The sequence below is a fragment of the Rhinatrema bivittatum genome, chromosome 15 (genome assembly GCF_901001135.1).
Source record: "Rhinatrema bivittatum chromosome 15, aRhiBiv1.1, whole genome shotgun sequence".
In the NCBI taxonomy this organism is placed as follows: Eukaryota; Metazoa; Chordata; class Amphibia; order Gymnophiona; family Rhinatrematidae; genus Rhinatrema; species Rhinatrema bivittatum.
In genome coordinates this window covers 62671321-62688694 of record NC_042629.1, presented here as the reverse complement: position 1 = coordinate 62688694, position 17374 = coordinate 62671321, and the positions used below count along the sequence as shown (strand labels likewise).

General features: G+C 47.6%; 1 protein-coding gene across 18 annotated transcripts in view; it reads right to left on the bottom strand.

Moving 5' to 3' along the window:
• The window catches only part of HSPG2 (heparan sulfate proteoglycan 2), a 266429-nt gene that overhangs the window by 13842 nt on the left and 235213 nt on the right, over positions 1 to 17374 (bottom strand). For 14 of the 18 annotated variants that reach the window (XM_029578876.1, XM_029578880.1, XM_029578884.1 and 11 more), the window contains 11 exons: positions 15908 to 15925; positions 13126 to 13210; positions 11714 to 11858; positions 10295 to 10394; positions 9464 to 9573; positions 7758 to 7866; positions 6519 to 6617; positions 5687 to 5908; positions 3527 to 3771; positions 2408 to 2579; positions 647 to 769 (listed from right to left, as the gene is read on the bottom strand). In XM_029578876.1, the coding sequence (XP_029434736.1) occupies positions 647 to 769; positions 2408 to 2579; positions 3527 to 3771; positions 5687 to 5908; positions 6519 to 6617; positions 7758 to 7866; positions 9464 to 9573; positions 10295 to 10394; positions 11714 to 11858; positions 13126 to 13210; positions 15908 to 15925 (1428 nt within the window). The remainder of the gene's footprint in view (positions 1 to 646; positions 770 to 2407; positions 2580 to 3526; positions 3772 to 5686; positions 5909 to 6518; positions 6618 to 7757; positions 7867 to 9463; positions 9574 to 10294; positions 10395 to 11713; positions 11859 to 13125; positions 13211 to 15907; positions 15926 to 17374) is intronic. The other 4 variants (XM_029578878.1, XM_029578892.1, XM_029578894.1 and 1 more) reach the window with 1 other exon arrangement.

Sequence of the window (17374 nt, the reverse complement as noted above, 5' to 3'; positions counted from 1 at the left end):
CTCGCCTAGCTCTCCCTGCAGACGATCTACTTACAGCAGGCAGCAGCTGTAGCTGGAATCCAGAACAACAATGTGCCAGTTTCTTGGCTCTACTACTTCCTCATTGCATCTTATTCCAAGGCCTCCTTTCTTCTTGCAGAACATTTTATCTTACGGTGCTATTCAGTTTTTCAAACAGATGTACACCTTTCACCATATGCTCTACATGAAAAGATGCCCCATAGCTCTCCATGCTGTGTTCATACCATGTGTGCTACCAGTGTGGTGCTTGCATTGGGTTCTGATGACAGTCAGCACAGCAGCACAAGTGTTTTCTTATGATTCTTAATGGTGGCGATAGCTAAGCAGGAGGAGCTTTTGAAACACAAAACTCTCTGCAATCAAAATGAGGATGAAGGATCCTAATGGTTTTGTTGTAACTGATAACTAAATTATCTAAAATATTTTATTATTACTAAAAACGTTTTGGGAAGCTTTAAGCAACATAAAAGCGCGCATGTCTACAGAAGTCAGGCGAGGCTCCGCAGATGCTACGTGTTACACTGGAGGCAGCAGTTGGAGATTTTTTTAGGTTATACAGATGTTAGGGGTCAGCCTTCTCTGCTTTTGCTCCCTTCAATCCCTGCAGATCGTCATAGGCCCTTACCTTGCTCACAGTACGTCCCTGAGAAGCCGGAGCGACACAGGCAGTGCCTGCCCTTGCACGTTCCACCATTTAAGCAGGGATAGTGAAGCAGGCATTCATTCTCGGCAAGCTCACAGCGGGCCCCTGCGGGGGAAAATAACCCTTTTATTCACAACAGAATCCAGGCAGCAGGAGCAACCAGCGCCATTTTTACATGGCAGGCTTGGTATGCAAGGTCAACAAACTGGGAGGGAGGGTCTCAACTCCAGTCAACTGAGGCCACCAAACAGGCCTGGAGTTTTGTCTTTTGGGGGGGTTTTTTTTCTGTTAAATATTTATTACAGTTTTCAACATTAAATCCAAGAGCAAGTCTTAAAGATGAAAAACCAACAGACCAGGTTTTCAGAGCAGCCAAATTATGTAAATTAGTTCAGTTCTTACATAACTCTATAAATTGTGGACCTCCCGAAAACAAGACCTGGCATGGGGCGACTCGCTCCTGCGTTACTCCGCCAGGCAGAATCAACCAGCACGGTGCCTTGGCTTCTCCGGGGCCACTGCCCAGGCTAGGAAAGGTGACTCAGATACAAGCAACACCAAACCACAAATCACAACTCTCGGGCTTGCTTGTTCTACCTATCTCAGTCCGAGCCAGCCTTCCAGGTGGAGACACTGAATTTGCAGTCCCAAAAAAACAAAACGGTCACATTTAACCTGTCAAAAATTAGCTTCACAGTGCCCCATTGTTTCAGAAAGAAATGCAGTGTTAAACTCCAGGAACACAGAACAACTGTGATGGCATTGTTCTGATGGGTCCAACTTTGCTGGGTTCCCTACCCTACATCTCGTGTGCAATGTCACAAGAAAAAGGGCCCGAATGAAGAAGGGTCGAGCCATCAAAAGTGACGACACACTTTTACACCTTGAGCTCTGCGTTCAGAAGTCTGTACCGATGGTGCAACTGACACAGAAGTTTCTGGCACATACACAAGAGTGAGTGAGCTCCAATTTTTAAAAGAATTACTTTTATCACATATTCAGTTAAAAAAAAATACACAAGGATAGCTGTCCAAAATATACACTGAATGCAAAGCAAATATTGCGAGTGACTCTCCTCTTACAAGGACGTGATGTGACCCAATTTCTAGAGAGATTTTGGGCCAGCCTGGGTTTCGGGCACCCTTAACCCCTCTCCCAATGTGCTCTGCAGTGCCGATTTCCAGTGCAAGAAGCAGGGACTACAAATCCCATAATGGAAAGAAAGCAAACCAGTTTCTTTGGGACTCTCCCCGCCGCCTCCTGATGATATGCTAACAGGACCTGAGAGCTTCACAGCGAGAGGACGTTACCCTAGGGTTACCAAGAACTGCAGACTATGACGCCGCCATCAACCAATCCCAGCCTTTCTTTGCCCTGTGTGTGTGTGTGTGTGCCTGTGTGTGCCTGTGTGTGTGTGTGTGCCTCAGTCCCTGACTCTCTGTGTGACCCTGGGGGAGTCACTGCTTACAGTAGGCAGGGAAATAAAGTGTAAACCCTTTCATACTATGATCAGATTTTGCCATTGTTTATCCAGGGCAATCAATTCTGCACACAGTAAATGTGGCTCCCGGGTTCCCCAATATGATAATAAAAGAGGAGGCCTCACTGGTCTCCTTTCCATAGCGGGAGTTCACGGAGGCCACCTCTTATACTGGTAAGAGCAGCTCCCTGAGTACGCAGCTGGACAGGTTTCGCTTCCTCAGGCAAGAAAACAGACTTTGCATTTACTGCGCTCTCTCTCACCTTTGAACCCCTCCCGGCACAGGCACTGAAAGCTGTCTTCTCCACCCGGCCTGCACCTCCCTCCATGCTGGCAGGGCATGCGGTCGCAGGGCGAGCGATCCTGGCACTGGCCGATGCCGTAGCTGTCCGTGAAGCTGTAGGAAATGTCCACCTTCTTGCCATTGACAGACACCTGCGGAAAGAAAGTTTGGCATCAGTTTGGATTCTACCCTTCCATAATCAAAATGTTTCAGACGGGCCAAGCTGCACCACCAGACTGTAGCAGGGCCAGCCATCGAAGTAAAAAAAAAAGAAAGCCACACATCCTGCACTATTCTTGTGCCCTGTGTGCGATCTGAAGAATTTGGCAATGAAGAAATATTTCATGAGTCAATTACACACTGGGGAGCATGCACTGGGAGCAGGTGTGATCCAGTTCAGTGCTCCTCAGACCTGTTCTCAGGGACCCGCAGTTGGCTGGGTTTTCAGGATTTCCGCAATGAACGTACGTAAGATGCATCTGCACATAAGGGAGGCGGTGCATGCGTATTTACTGTGCAAATCCTGAACATCTGACTGACCAGGCAGTTCTTGAAGATATGATTGGGGACCACTGGTCTAGTTAACAGAGTATCGAGTTACAAGTCAGCGGGAAGCAAATCCATATCCCCCTTCCACCATCTTCCTGTGAGACTGAACAGGTCCACCTCTGCCGTCTTTTCAAACGGTTCATCACGTTCGCTCACATTCCTGCACTGACTTAGCTTGCCCACCAGCCTTCTATGTGCAACAATGTGAAAGGCTTTACTTACATCCAGACTGGCCCTCATCCGCTGCACCAGCAATGCCTCGTATCATTTGCTCCTGGTTTTAACTTCCATCCCAGAGAATTCTGAGATTCGTGGTTCTGCTCGGCCTACAGATCAAGAGCAGCGAATTCCCCACAATGCTTTGGGATGGAGGCTTAAAGCACCCCCGCGGGATCAGAGAAAAATGGCTTCTGTCGTACCCCAAAGGCAGCAAGATGGGCCCTATGGTTACCCTCACGAAGACTCGGCCAGAAGTTACGCACAAACTTCGTGAGCTTTCTCCGCTGGATTAGCAAGCCTGAAAAAAACGGAAAACTCAGCTCCGGCTCACCTCTCCGATGCAGCCATGGAATCTGTCTGTGAGGTTCACGGCTGCGGGCAGCTCGGTGGACTGATCCACACCGCCCAGGTACATGAGCGTTCGAAGATTGAGCCCCTGGCTCTTGCCGGGGGAGGATCTCTTCTCGGCCTTGCTGCTGTCCACCTGCAGGCTGCCGTCCTTGTTTACACGTTCCGCTGAAACTTTGTGCCACTGGCCAAGAGCTAGGGGGCTGGCACTTTTGAGAATGGCCAGTCCTATAACAGAGACAGCAAGGGTGGGGATGAGTGACAGGAAAACAGACGCTGATGGGACAAAGGCTTTAGTTTCTTGCAGCCCATTTTTATCCGCGTGGTGAAGAATGGGGCAAACTGAGTGAGTCCCTTACCAGTCGACAACTACTGTATGATAGTATGTGACTCCCTTAGGGGAGTCACTTTATTTTCCTGTCTATAAGTCAGTGCCTCTGTGTGATTCTGACATGAAATCCCCCTGTGCCTGGGGGAGTCACTTTATCCCCCTGTGCCTCAGTCTCTGACTCTCTGTGTGACCCTGGGGGAGTCACTTTATCCCCCTGTGCCTCAGTCACTGACTCTCTGTGTGACCTGGGGGGAGTCACTTTATCCCCCTGTGCCTCAGTCACTGATTCTCTGTGTGACCCTGGGGGAGTCACTTTATCCCCCTGTGCCTCAGTCACTGACTCTCTGTGTGACCCTGGGGGAGTCACTTTATCCCCCTGTGCCTCAGTCACTGACTCTCTGTGTGACCCTGGGGGAGTCACTTTATCCCCCTGTGCCTCAGTCACTGACTCTCTGTGTGACCCAGGGGGAGTCGCTTTATCTCCCTGTGCCTCAGTCACTGACTCTCTGTGTGACCCTGGGGGAGTCACTTTATCTCCCTGTGCCTCAGTCACTGACTCTCTGTGTGACCCTGGGTGAGTCACTTTATCCCCCTGTGCCTCAGTCACTGACTCTCTGTGTGACCCTGGGGGAGTCACTTTATCCCCCTGTGCCTCAGTCACTGACTCTCTGTGTGACCCTGGGGGAGTCACTTTACCTCCCAGTGCCTCAGTCCCTGACTCTCTGTGTGACCCTGGGGGAGTCACTTTATCCCCCTGTGCCTCAGTCACTGACTCTCTGTGTGACCCTGGGGGAGTCACTTTATCCCCCTGTGCCTCAGTCACTGACTGTGTGTGTGACCCTGGGGGAGTCACTTTATCTCCCTGTGCCTCAGTCCCTGACTCTCTGTGTGACCCTGGGGGAGTCACTTTATCCCCCTGTGCCTCAGTCACTGACTGTGTGTGTGACCCTGGGGGAGTCACTTTATCTCCCTGTACCTCAGTCATTGACTCTCTGTGTGACCCTGGGGGAGTCACTTTATCCCCCTGTGCCTCAGTCACTGACTGTGTGTGTGACCCTGGGGGAGTCACTTTATCTCCCTGTACCTCAGTCATTGACTCTCTGTGTGACCCTGGGGGAGTCACTTTATCCCCCTGTCCCTCAGTCACTGACTCTCTGTGTGACCCTGGGTGAGTCACTTTATCTCCCAGTGCCTCAGTCCCTGACTCTCTGTGTGACCCTGGGGGAGTCACTTTATCCCCCTGTGCCTCAGTCACTGACTGTGTGTGTGACCCTGGGGGAGTCACTTTATCTCCCTGTACCTCAGTCATTGACTCTCTGTGTGACCCTGGGGGAGTCACTTTATCCCCCTGTCCCTCAGTCACTGACTCTCTGTGTGACCCTGGGTGAGTCACTTTATCTCCCAGTGCCTCAGTCCCTGACTCTCTGTGTGACCCTGGGGGAGTCACTTTATCCCCCTGTGCCTCAGCTGATTGAAGCAGTGTGTTCCCACTTGATGTTTTACTGTTGAAGGTGTTAGCAATCCACTATAGATGGCTTTTTTCTCTTCCTGAAGGAGCCCACTGGGATCTTCTTTGGATAAAGGGAGTTACATATATTATGAAATAAGGGCCTGGGCTGCCCAGAGCAGGTCATGCTTTCCATGTCCTAGGACTCAAAATGGAACCAGTGTGGTCTCGAAAACTCACATTCACCGGGAGGATTCCCACGTTGGTCCTAATAAAAGCCAACACAAACCACAAGGATGCCACAGCGCCCGACCATGGCTACCGGAGCTCCTCCGACGCTTGGTGCTTATGGAGATTTCTCTTACCAGAGCCCAGCTCGTAGCGGAACTCCACGTGGCCATCCACCATAGCCAAGGACACAAAGTCCACCATGGGGCCGACCTTCCCGCCACTGAAGAAAAGGAGGCCGCTGGGGGAAAGGGGCTTGAACTCCATGTCAACGCGCAGCTCGTAGTGAATGTTGGTGAGCGGGGGATAGGCGACGAACGAGTCATCCCCGCTGAAGAAAGGCGTGGTCACCATGATACCTGCGCGCAAGAAAGCCAAGAGAAGAGAGACCTTTATCAGGCAGCCTCGTCGGATCGTGAAAGCTAACCAGCACCTCATACAAGGAAAGAAGAACAGAGCCTTTTTCCCCTGGGCAAGAAAGGGGGAGTTTATCTTTTCCAGTGCTGCAGTACTTAAAAAAAACACAAACAACAAAACAAAAAAACCCAACAACAAATTAAAAAAAAAAAAAAAATCACAAAGTCTGAGAAGTGAGAAATTGATAGATGCTTTCAATTAAACAGTAAAATCTCCCTGTGGATGGGGCATTTACTGGCAGTTAATGTCACACACAAAGTCAATAGACATGAAATATGCCTCTGACGTAGCAGTGGGATTACATGAAATACCCTATTGGGCAGCACTCACAGACAGGTCAAGGGGGCCCTGCACCAGAGAGCTCACAGTCTAAGTGGGCTGCCGAGGCAATGGAAGATAAAATGTACAACGAGCTTTTGTGGTAGGAGGAGGAGCTGAAGCCAGTATTCTGGCTCCCAGTCCATTACTGGAATCACGAGGTTTCCCGTACAAATACACTCTGACCAGTTCCCCCCGGAGACAAGGGGGATCCTGAGCTCAGCTTTCACCTACCTTCCATGCACTTGTCCCCAGCCTTGCCCAGGTGACATCGACAGTTATAGCCCAGACCATCCTCCCGGTTAATACAGGTGGCATTGGGGCCACAGGCCTCTGAGGAGACATCGAAGGTGCCAGGGTGAGAACTGTGCATGCCACCCGAGCCAAGCACATCATCACTTCTATTCACCTGCCAGCAAGGGAGCGCGCGCCAACGGCATCCTGGGCCCTTTCCAGGAACGAACTTCACATTACACGTAAGGAACGGCATGCGGTCGACGTGTCCATCAATGAAGCAGCAAGCATTATACATGAAAAGGCGGCGCCAGAGTGACAGTGCCAGGTTATTCTCATCTAGTCACAGATTGATACTGAGGTAACAGTGCTATCCACTTAGTACTCGGATATCAGGGATTCACTATTCCTATTTATTAAGCAATGCAGGAGGGACCTAGATAAGAAGTCACGATTATCCCTGAACACAAATGGGGCAAGTTTTAAAAGCCTTATGCGCGCAGAGGGGGTTACGCCTGCTGAGCCTATTTTGCATAGGCCTGGTGACGCGGGCAAGGCCCGGGATGCGCGTATGTCCCGGGGCTTGAAAAAAAAGGGCAGGGTGGGTGCGGTCGGTGCGGGGGCGTGGCCAGAGGCAGGCGCAACTTGCTAAATAAAGGTTGGGGGGGTTTTTTTAGATAGGGCTGGGGGGGGGGGGAGTGGGGGCGGAGGGAACGAGGAAAGCCATCAATGAAGCGCACAAATCTACGCCCGCGCAGAGATATTAAAATCCTGCCCATAATGGTATTGATGTAACAGTGCAGTCACCACAGGGCAACAGCGCTGTGTTATTTATGTGTATTCACGTAGTCGTGATAGCGCCACATTAAGTTTGCGGGCAGATAATGCGATTGTAACAACATTGTCAGACCATACCCAAGTAATAACACTATGGTGTAATTCCTATGTATGCATACAATACTACTGGCATTACAGATCAGTTCTAGGGCAATATAATTGTTACTCCAATTTAAAAGAGGAGCATTACTGTTGCCCAAACCTGAGTAACAGCTGTGTAATTCCTCATGCTCAGATAATGCTGTCCATACTATGATGCACTGTCCTAGATCTATACTTGGGCCACGGTGTGAGCAGAAGTGCAGTGGTGTGCTACAGTTCATTACTCGATTCACTATGCTGTATTATTCTGATGCAGGCAGATAAGTTATTGATACCGTAGTGCAGGAAGTGAGTACCTACCTGGGTGACAGTGGAACGCCTGGAAGTGTTCACAGTTGCTTCCGGTAAATCCCTGTGGACAAATGCACACATAGCTGCTGCTCTCCGAATCCTGGCAAACACCGCGGTTCTGCAAAGCAAGATTAAGCAGAGGTTAACGGCGAAAACGCCAACTCCAGCATGAGCACATGGTTCGTGACATCATATAGAGGGAGAACTGCGTCCTCCTGTCACCAGAGAGGACAGGGTGAGGATACAAAACCCGGTTCGTCACATCAGAGGCAACCTCTACTTTCCGTAGAATTCAAGCAGGCACCTCCCTGGGCATGTGTGGTGTGATTTCTGAACAGACTGAAAAGTAACACACAGCCACATGTAACCAACATCATCTGTAAATCATCATGCATGACTAATATCCCCATGGCCACCTTCTCCTAAGGGGCATAAGGGACAGCTGCTCGAGGTCCCCTGCATAACATAATACAAGTTTCTCATCAAAACAAAAAAAAAAGTAGATGTGAATGGGATATCTGTGAATTACTGACATTAAAATGATCAAATCCCACAGTCTGACAGCGTGACAGATCCCAGGGTTGTGTAAGTGGTTAAAGTGGCCCTGAATATCCCACAATACATGAAGCACTGCTCCACCAGTTTCCCTCCTATATCTAAGGCAAAGTCCATCTCAGCATAGCTTGTTCCCTATTATAGTAGTCCTAACCTTGCAGTGCATGTAACCAATGTGACACGCTACCCAATCAATTCCTTTACTGAGCATGTTACGCATGGAAAAATTAGCATATACACGCAGAAGCAGCCGCCACTCACGTATTCCGTATTTTAGAAAAGTCCAAAATATGCGTGTCTTCTCACTTTCACGCGCACATGTATGCATGTAAAAAAGGAAAGATACAGGGGTGGTCTGGGACAGGGATGGCACTTCTGCGCGTAAGCTGCTGTTTTAAAAGACACGCATACGTTTTCCAACTTGCTCGCAGAATTTAATACCTGCTAATTATCTGACGTAAGTGATATTAAACGGATTTATGGTGTGGCACTGACCTGGAGAAGGACTGGGCAAACTGGTGGTCTACTTGATAAAACTGGTAATCTCATCGATTCATGCATGCAAATCCAGACTTTCGCAAGCAAGTCCTACTTTATTTTCAGAGGTAAAGTATATGCGCGTATATTTTTTAAAATAGGTGGGCAGAGTACGCACGTTAAATGCATTGAAATACATGGATTCAATGTACTGCGTGTATTTGCGCATCGGCAAACAAACACGTGTTTTATATGTTAGTACGTGATATACCACTATATTTTATAAAATGCGCGTAACAATGTGTGGCCACATACAAGCGTGTATGCCACTGCATGCAGTTGTTTGAAAGTTATCCTCCCAACCTGTAAACCAGTCTGTTCAGGAATTACAGTCACCAGCTCGGCACACCAGCTCTCTCTCTCAGATCTATGACTTATTTCTTCTTGAGACATCTTTACTGAACCAAAACAAGGATTATCCAAAGACAATGATGCAATATGAGCTTTGGAGACCACACTGGTACAATGTCACATTTAAAGAAGAGACCTGTGTGGTCTTTACTGCTCATCGTCTGGTCCAATACCAGGTACCACAGCCTGCAGAGAACCCAGCTTTCTCCAGGACTAGCATGGCTACTAGAGCGCTAACTCTCCTAACGCTGAGAAGTCCGTAGGAGAGTCACCTGACATGGCCGGTCCCTGCAAGTGGGACAGTTCGAGATCCCTTGGGCATGCAAATCCAAATCCTTGAAGATAACCTCTTCCCCTTGGATTATCAGCTGCCGTACACAACCTGGAATAGACAGAGAGAAGAATCCAATATTGCAGCAAACGTAAAAGGAGCAGAGCGTAATCAAGCATTAAAGGGAGCCCCATGAATATACCTCAGTAAGAAGCAAGGAAATAACTGTAAGCCTCTAACCACTGACCTCTGAGACATATCAGCTTTTACTGAGAGATTAATCAGCCATTCCTGTACAGTAAGATGGCTTTAGATGTGCCTGTGCAGGTAGTGAGCAGCAAGTCCTGAGGAATGGTCAGAAATGAATAGGGATAATGCAAGGATGTACATTCGGGGAGGAGGGACAGTTTGCCTCTCGGTTGTTCGATGTCGTTCTGGCAGCTTAATGGGGAGGTGCCTTATCACTTTACTGCTTCCTCCTCCCACCATGAGTCAGAAACACAGAAACCCCACAGATAGCAACTCAGTGCTTTCGGAGGGCTGGACTAGAAGTAAGAAGCTACAAACTCAAGAATTAATAAAAGCGGCAACGTTTATACGAAGAGTTCACAGTGGAAGGATAGGATGGAGTGAGGAAAAGGAACGGGGAAGTGCTTGATGGGGACGTGAGAAGATGAACACAGGATAGAGTCAGATAGGACAGAGGGGAATTGCTGAGGACCGTGGGTGCTGGGACAGAGATATGGGTTTGAGCTGGAAGAGGATGACGAGGGAAGACAGACACGATGGGACTGGGAATTGCAAGGAAAAGGAAGTGTCTAAGGCGTCTTACCAACAAACCCATTTCTGAGGCCAGTTTTGGAGATGGCATCGTAATTCGGGTACCCGCCCAGATACAGCTCCTCGTTCAGGTCCAGGCCTTGGAATTTACCCTAATGGCGAGACAAGATAAACCATATTAGGGCTCAGAACCCAAATCAGCTTTTCCATATTTCAGCGGTTACAGATCACATGTACAATGTTGCCATCACCGGACTGTAAGCAAGTATATGCATCTTATTTACGTAAGAATCACTTAACAGCAGACGCTACCAGGCATAGCCCAGCTACCAACCCCAGGAACCATACCGGAAGCAGAGTCAGGCTTTCTTCCATAGGTTAATAAAATTTACAGGTGGTAGATACCTCTTAGCAATCAACAGCAGCACCTCTCCAGCAAGGACGGAGGAGAGCGGAAGAAACAAGTAGAGCCCTTCCAGGCCCCGAATGCAAATTCCACCCCCCACATGAAGTTTAACAACATACTTGATAAACAAAGCTCCCAAAATGGACAATTTTTGTTTGTGAACTGCTTTTGTTTTTTTCATCAAAAGGTCCTGTCATTTCAGAAGAGTTTGTTTCTTTTTTTTTTTTTTTTAAATATAAGAGGAGCAAGGCAGGAAAATCACCAGCGGCATCTCAATCCGGGGAGATCTCCGAGGATGCGGGCGACAGGGAAAGAACACATTAACCTGGAAACTGCAGACACTCTACTGGAGGTCCTAAGTCTCCAAATCTGCAGGAAGTGCAAAAGTGCATGGCTTCTTCTGCATTTGTAAATAAAAAAACAAGAGCGAGAATAAACTTGCTAAATTAAAGAGCGTGCCAACTAGAGTGCTGGTGCCTTGCTGTCTTAGCAATATATATCCACTTGGGAGGTGTCAAGAAAAGGGTATCAGATACTTTAATTGACATTACTTTTCCGATTGTCAGTTTTATTTTGGGATCAGTTGTTTACTAGACATATAGCCGTGCTGCTGAATACCTAACCGTTTTGTTCTGAATATCGAGCCCTGGCACTACTCTTCAGGGAGGATTACATAGCAACATTCATAAAATACACATTTGACTAAAATGTAAAATTTTTGACATTCAAAAACATAAAACAAATGGTGAAATAAAAGCACTATAGACATCATGGTATAAAGTATCTTCATCATAAGTCTGACGGTAAAATATTGATTTTATTTTCTTTCTAAAAGTCATATAATCAGTCTCCTCATGCAGATTTTTTTCTAACGAGTTCCATAGCTTTGGACTAGCAATAGAAAATACTTGATTTTTTTTGTATCCTGTAATCTAAAAAGTTTAAAGGAAGCAGCCATAATCAAGTTTGCAATATAAGGAGTGACCATTGTTGAAAGACCATCAGAAACATATGATTTATGCATAAATCATATCAACATATATTTAAAGCCCTTGCAGTTGATACCTGGGATGTCCCGTTTACTGGGGGCTGGTCATCCACCACCAGAGACCCCTGTGTTAGGTTCCGATAGATTGTCACCGTGTGGAATTCTCCCAGTTTGATGGGGTTTGGGTACCGTATTGTTGCCATTCCTGAACCAGCGTCAAACCTAGAATTTAAAAAGGCAAATCTGAACATGGGTGAAACAAAAAAAAGGAGATGGGAGGGTGGAAAAAGGCTGAGATGCAGAGAGAGAGAAATAGAAGGTACAGAAGAAGTAGGGCGTGCAATATTTCAGTAGGAAGAAATAAACGGCTGGAATCCATGGAATCGGCAGTCTTGACCAATAATCAACACCTGAGTTTACAAAAATGTGACTGGGCTGTTCCCCTGAAACTGTTTTCGCTTCTAATAGAAGGAGCCTTATTACTCTCCAGGAGTAATCAGTCTTCCTTCAATAGCCATGGGCATATGGCATGCAGAATGGCCACCTATATCTTTTTGGATGTGGTTGGGGCTGGAGCCTGCCTCCGTCTTACTTATTCATGCTGACGTTAGGGAGTAAGTATGCAGCTATTTGACTTACAAATAAAAACTGTGGGTTTGATGTCTTTGTGAACTAAACTGAGGCAATTCCCCCCTCCCTTACCACCACTAGAGTTTGCTGCAAAAAAAAATTGCAGGTTCATGGCAAGAACCCATCAATTTGATGTTTAGAGGGTTGGGAGTATGGTCTTCACTTTTGCCGTTAGGCCCTGTTGTCACAGATTTTATTTTGATTGGTGACAAGACATTTGGAGATAAGACATTTTGTCGATGTAAGTATGTATACTTGGTCAATGTTGGTAATTTTGTCTATATATCACCTTGGGCATCCATGATCAGTGTTTAATGTAAGTATATAAATACATATTTATGATTGGGGTTTGTTTTTTTTTTATCTCTGTGGCAGGCTTCTTCTGAAAAAGCTATTACTCTTCAGCAATGCTGACATAACCTCGCTCCCAAATGCTGGGCACGTTGCATCTGCAGAACCTCCAGACCCGAGTGATCATGGGCATTACCAGCTGGGCCCGGGACGCGCATCAGAGCTTCACGCTCAGTAGCCATCCGCATGATTACTGCTAAAGGTATCTTATTCTCCTTAAGTCACCTGCCAGATTCTACTCGACTGCCCAAGCTTTCACTTGCCAGATCATACAGAAGTCCATGAAGTCTTAGGTCCAGAAAACAGACTCGGAATAAAGGCCATTTCACGTACCAAAATGAACCCCCATTATAAGAAGAGCTCTCCGATAAGACTGCCTTCATCACATCTCTAATGCACCCTTCCTTATGGGAGAAATTCAGCCAAAAGGATGGTGCTGTTTGACCCACAGGTTGTCCTTGTAAGAAGGATCTCTGTGTGTATTAAAGAGATGCTTGCAGCTCCTTACCTCACTTCAGGGCGACCTCCCACCAAACCAAACGAGATGAAATCTGCCCCCGTGCTGTTCTTCTGTCCATTGTAAACCAGCATCCCTGCAACACACAAACAAATCACATAAGCAGAAGAAGAGAGACGCGAGGGCACCATCACTGAGTCCTGTTCATGGCCCAAAGGCTCGGAGCATAGTGCACGTGCAGGGACAGCGTTGGACGCACTGGGGCCCAGCCTTGAATCCTAATGCTCTACTTTAGTGGCCTCATTCAATTTCACCAAGGGGCCCCCCCCCCCCTGTGATATTGGAATCCCAGGCATCTACCCTGCTTGCACCCTCCTAAAATCATCCCTGTGTGATGAGCACCCATTTCTTTCTATACACAAACACCTAGACATGTTGATGGTATTAGAAAGGCAGTGATCTAACTTTTGCATTCATTTTGTTTATTTCATAGGTATCCTATCTAAATGCTACCTAACTGCGCTCCCATGATTTGTCATTGTCTTCTAAATTATATATTCTAGTTAACAATATTTTAGGTTTTAAATGCTATTACCAACGCTTTACATCTGACATATATTATTAGCTGTTATCATTCCTTTTCTAAAGCATTACTGCACTTTCCTTGCTAAATGTTTATAAACCACCAAGAAAGCTCCCACTGATTAGAAAACCAGTGACCAACCCCTGGCATTTGCTTTGCTTATCCCATAGATATGCTATTGAATTACGCTCCCACGATTTGTTACTGTCTTCTGATTATTATATATATATTAGTCAACAATATTTTAGATTTTAACTGTTATTTAACCACTATTTGACTGCTACTTCCAATGATCTACCTTTGATATATACTATAGCTGTGATCATTCCTTACTATATCATTATTGTACTCTCCTATAACATTACTGTACTTTCCTTGCTAAATGTTTGTAAACCGTTATGAAGGTTCCGACTGATATGACGGTATAGAAAACCAAATAAACCATAAACCATAGATCGATATCTCTAGAGAGCTGCAACCTCTACACAAATATTTTAAAGGACATCCAAAGTCTAACATGACCATCTTTGCTAGTGAGCAGGCCATCTCTTGCCTTCACGCCCGAGGATCTCCCTACTCTGCAGAATGAGAACTCTCTCCTCATATAACCTGTGTACAACATGGGCCTTGAGATGGATACACCTGCCCCTGCATTACCTGCACCAATTAATGTGGCTCGGTAGATTAATGTGTCTACTCTCGTAGGCTGATAACACCTGTCCTTGTGCTATCTCCATAGATCCAAGTTGATCTACAGATGAATATGCCCCCTTCCCCCTCCCTGCCTGTGCTTCCTGCCCCGATCAAGGTTGGACTACAAACTGATGCCCTTCTAAGTCTGTATACGGATGCACCTGCTCCCATATCATGCTCACATTCCCTTCCTCACGTCTAATGCCCCTGTCATGAGGCCAACATTTTGTGGGTCCAGAGCGTCCTGCATTTGGTGCACTTGTAATTGATCAGATGATGCTCAGCCCAGGAGAGGGTCTCTTCCCTGCCTGGCCTGAACCCCTGCACGCTGCTGAGTGAGCACCAGCCCTGATCCCTACCAAAAGACTGCCAATCCCTTCTATTGCTCCAAACTTGCCACATGAAGGTTGAAAGTTTTTAAATGTGTTTGGAGGGCTACGGGAATATCCCAGGAGAACCATGAATAAAAACATTTGTCACTGTACAAGGATTTTTTCATTATTGACTCACGGACCTGCTGCGAAAAAAATAGTAAAAGTGTAGCTGAAAGGATTCAGCACTGCCTAGAGTCCCAGTCAATGAAACAAACTAAGGGGCGGATTTTAAAAGGGTTACACGCGTATATTATGCGCGTAACCCCGAAAACCCGCTCCTGCGCACGCTGAGCCTATTTTGCATAGACCTGGTGACGCGCGCAAGCCCCGTGACGCGTGTAAGTCCCGGGGCTTGAAAAGTGGGCGGAGCATGGGCAGGGTGTGGGCGTGGCCAGAGGCCTCTCCACTGCTGCTGGGGCCGGCAGGCGTAAATAAAAAAATAAAGGTGTGAGGGGGATTTAGGTAGGGCTGGGGGGGTGGAGGGAATGGGGAAAGCCACCAGGGCTCCCCTAGGGCTTGGTGCACGCAAGGTGCACAAGTGTGAACCCCCTTGCGCGCGCCGACCCCGGATTTTATAACTTGCGTGCGGCTGCGCGCGCATGTTATAAAATCAGGCATAGATACGAATATCTGGCCCTCAGTGTAGTAGCTTGGCTCTCTCTTCCTTATATTTCATTCTGTTTATTTCTGACCATTAAGATCTTTCTGATTTTCAGTCCTGTTCTCCAAAGTAACTCCAACTCTTTCCACCTTAGTATCATCTGTACTTTTTCTAAATGCCTTCTCTACTCCTTGATCCCAATCACTTAATCATAAAATAAGGACCTCATCTAGGAAACTTTGCTCCTGAGAATCCTCCTTGAAAAGCCTGGAGGAGCAAGATCAGAATCAGGAAAGAGCTCTGCTCAGAAGCTGAAGGTTAGAGGCAAGGACACACCAGGAAGCAGCCTCACCCAGCAGGTTAGCAATAGCTTCTACCGTCACTAAACTCAGGCAGTCCAGCTTCTACCAGACCGGTTCTGGTTATTCCATTAGTAAGGTTTGAATATTTCGATTCTACAATCCAAAGCAAACCAGGAGAGAGAAGCGGCCACCCTTACATTCCTGAGCTCAAAACCATCTCAGGCGCTTCACTTTTCAGAGCCAAATACAAAGCAGCAGGCAGCAAGAGATGGAGACTTACCTGAGTACAGAACAAGTGCTACAGGGCAGAGGGAAAGGTGAAGAGCAGGACGAAAGAGACAGCAGAGAAATGGAGGGCAGAAGAAGCGAAAATTAGCAAGAACAGGTAGTGAAAAGAGCAATTAAAGTCAGGAATGAGGAAAAAGGGGGAAGGAGAGGAGTGCACAGGACAGTATGAGCAGGGTAAAAGAAAAAAAAACGGAAAAACAAGGATTGGAAGAGAGCGAGAGGAAGGAGGAGGAGGAGGGGGAGAGGCAGTGGCAAGAGGGAGAGGAGGGAAAAAGAGTAAGAGAAAAGAGAGATCAGCAGATGAATGGTGCAAGGGGCAGGGGAGAAGAGTTGGCAGTGAGAGGAAACAAAAAAAAAAAAGGGAGAAGCAAGAAAAAGAAAGAGATTGAGTAACCAGATTCAGGGTGTCCAGGCCCCAGAGACATGAAATGCACAAACTGAAATGAAGAACGCACGCGGCAGTTTCATCCGATTCGCTGTCTGTCTGTCTATATCTGTGTAAAACACACACACGCACACACTCGAAGCCCTTAGCCTGTGGGGATGAAGGTAAAGGTAGCCGTTGGTTTCACCCCTTAGGCCTTCTGATAAAAATGCATTTTTTAGCTGCCGCTGTGGCAAAAGCTTTTATATGCAGACCGGGGCCTCCATGTCCGAGATCGCACCCTAGTGAGCGGTGACAACACGGAGCCTGACACACCGAACAAGCGTGGAGGAACCCCGTGCGGGCGGCCGACACGGACACGTGGAGGGCAACCAACGTTTTACCCGCGCAAGGCGGGCTTGTCTAGATATTTGCCACCCTCCACGCAGCCGAGTGCCTGCCTGGTGTTCCACAAGGCTCGCGTTTTCGGCCGCACCAAGAGGAGGGCGTTCCCAGAGGGGGGTGGGGGGGAGAGGGGGCACTTCAGAGTACCAGACTGCCCTGCCATATGCGAAGGGGGGGGGGGGGGGGACGACACCTGTCCCACAACATACTCGTGGGGGGTGTCGGTCTTACGACGCTGAAGCACCCGATAAGAGGATTTCCTGCAGGTGATCATTCGCGGCTCGCGTCTTCTTCCTAAAGGATCCCTTGGAAGATTCATTTCACAGAATTTCATAGGAAAAATCTTTTTTGTAAACCCCCCCCCCCCCCCCCCCCCCCAAGAAAATCGCTCTGTTAGCATCACCCTTGAAAAAAATGTTGACTAGGGCATCCCAGTGCGAACGCACCTGGGCACTCTTAAGCCCACACAAACCTGACTGAATCTTTCAGCACGAGGTAACCTGCACGGCGTGTCTGAAGATCTGCCTGTACGGCTAAGTGCACACGCGCACCCTTACGCAACGTTAAACGGTGGCGTAAAGTGCGCATATCAGCGGCATGCTTACCACGCGTGCGCGTGTCACTTTCCAATCCCGCCACAGGACGCCTCATTCTGATGTGTGGCCCAAAGTAGGCGTGGACTTTCAGGTG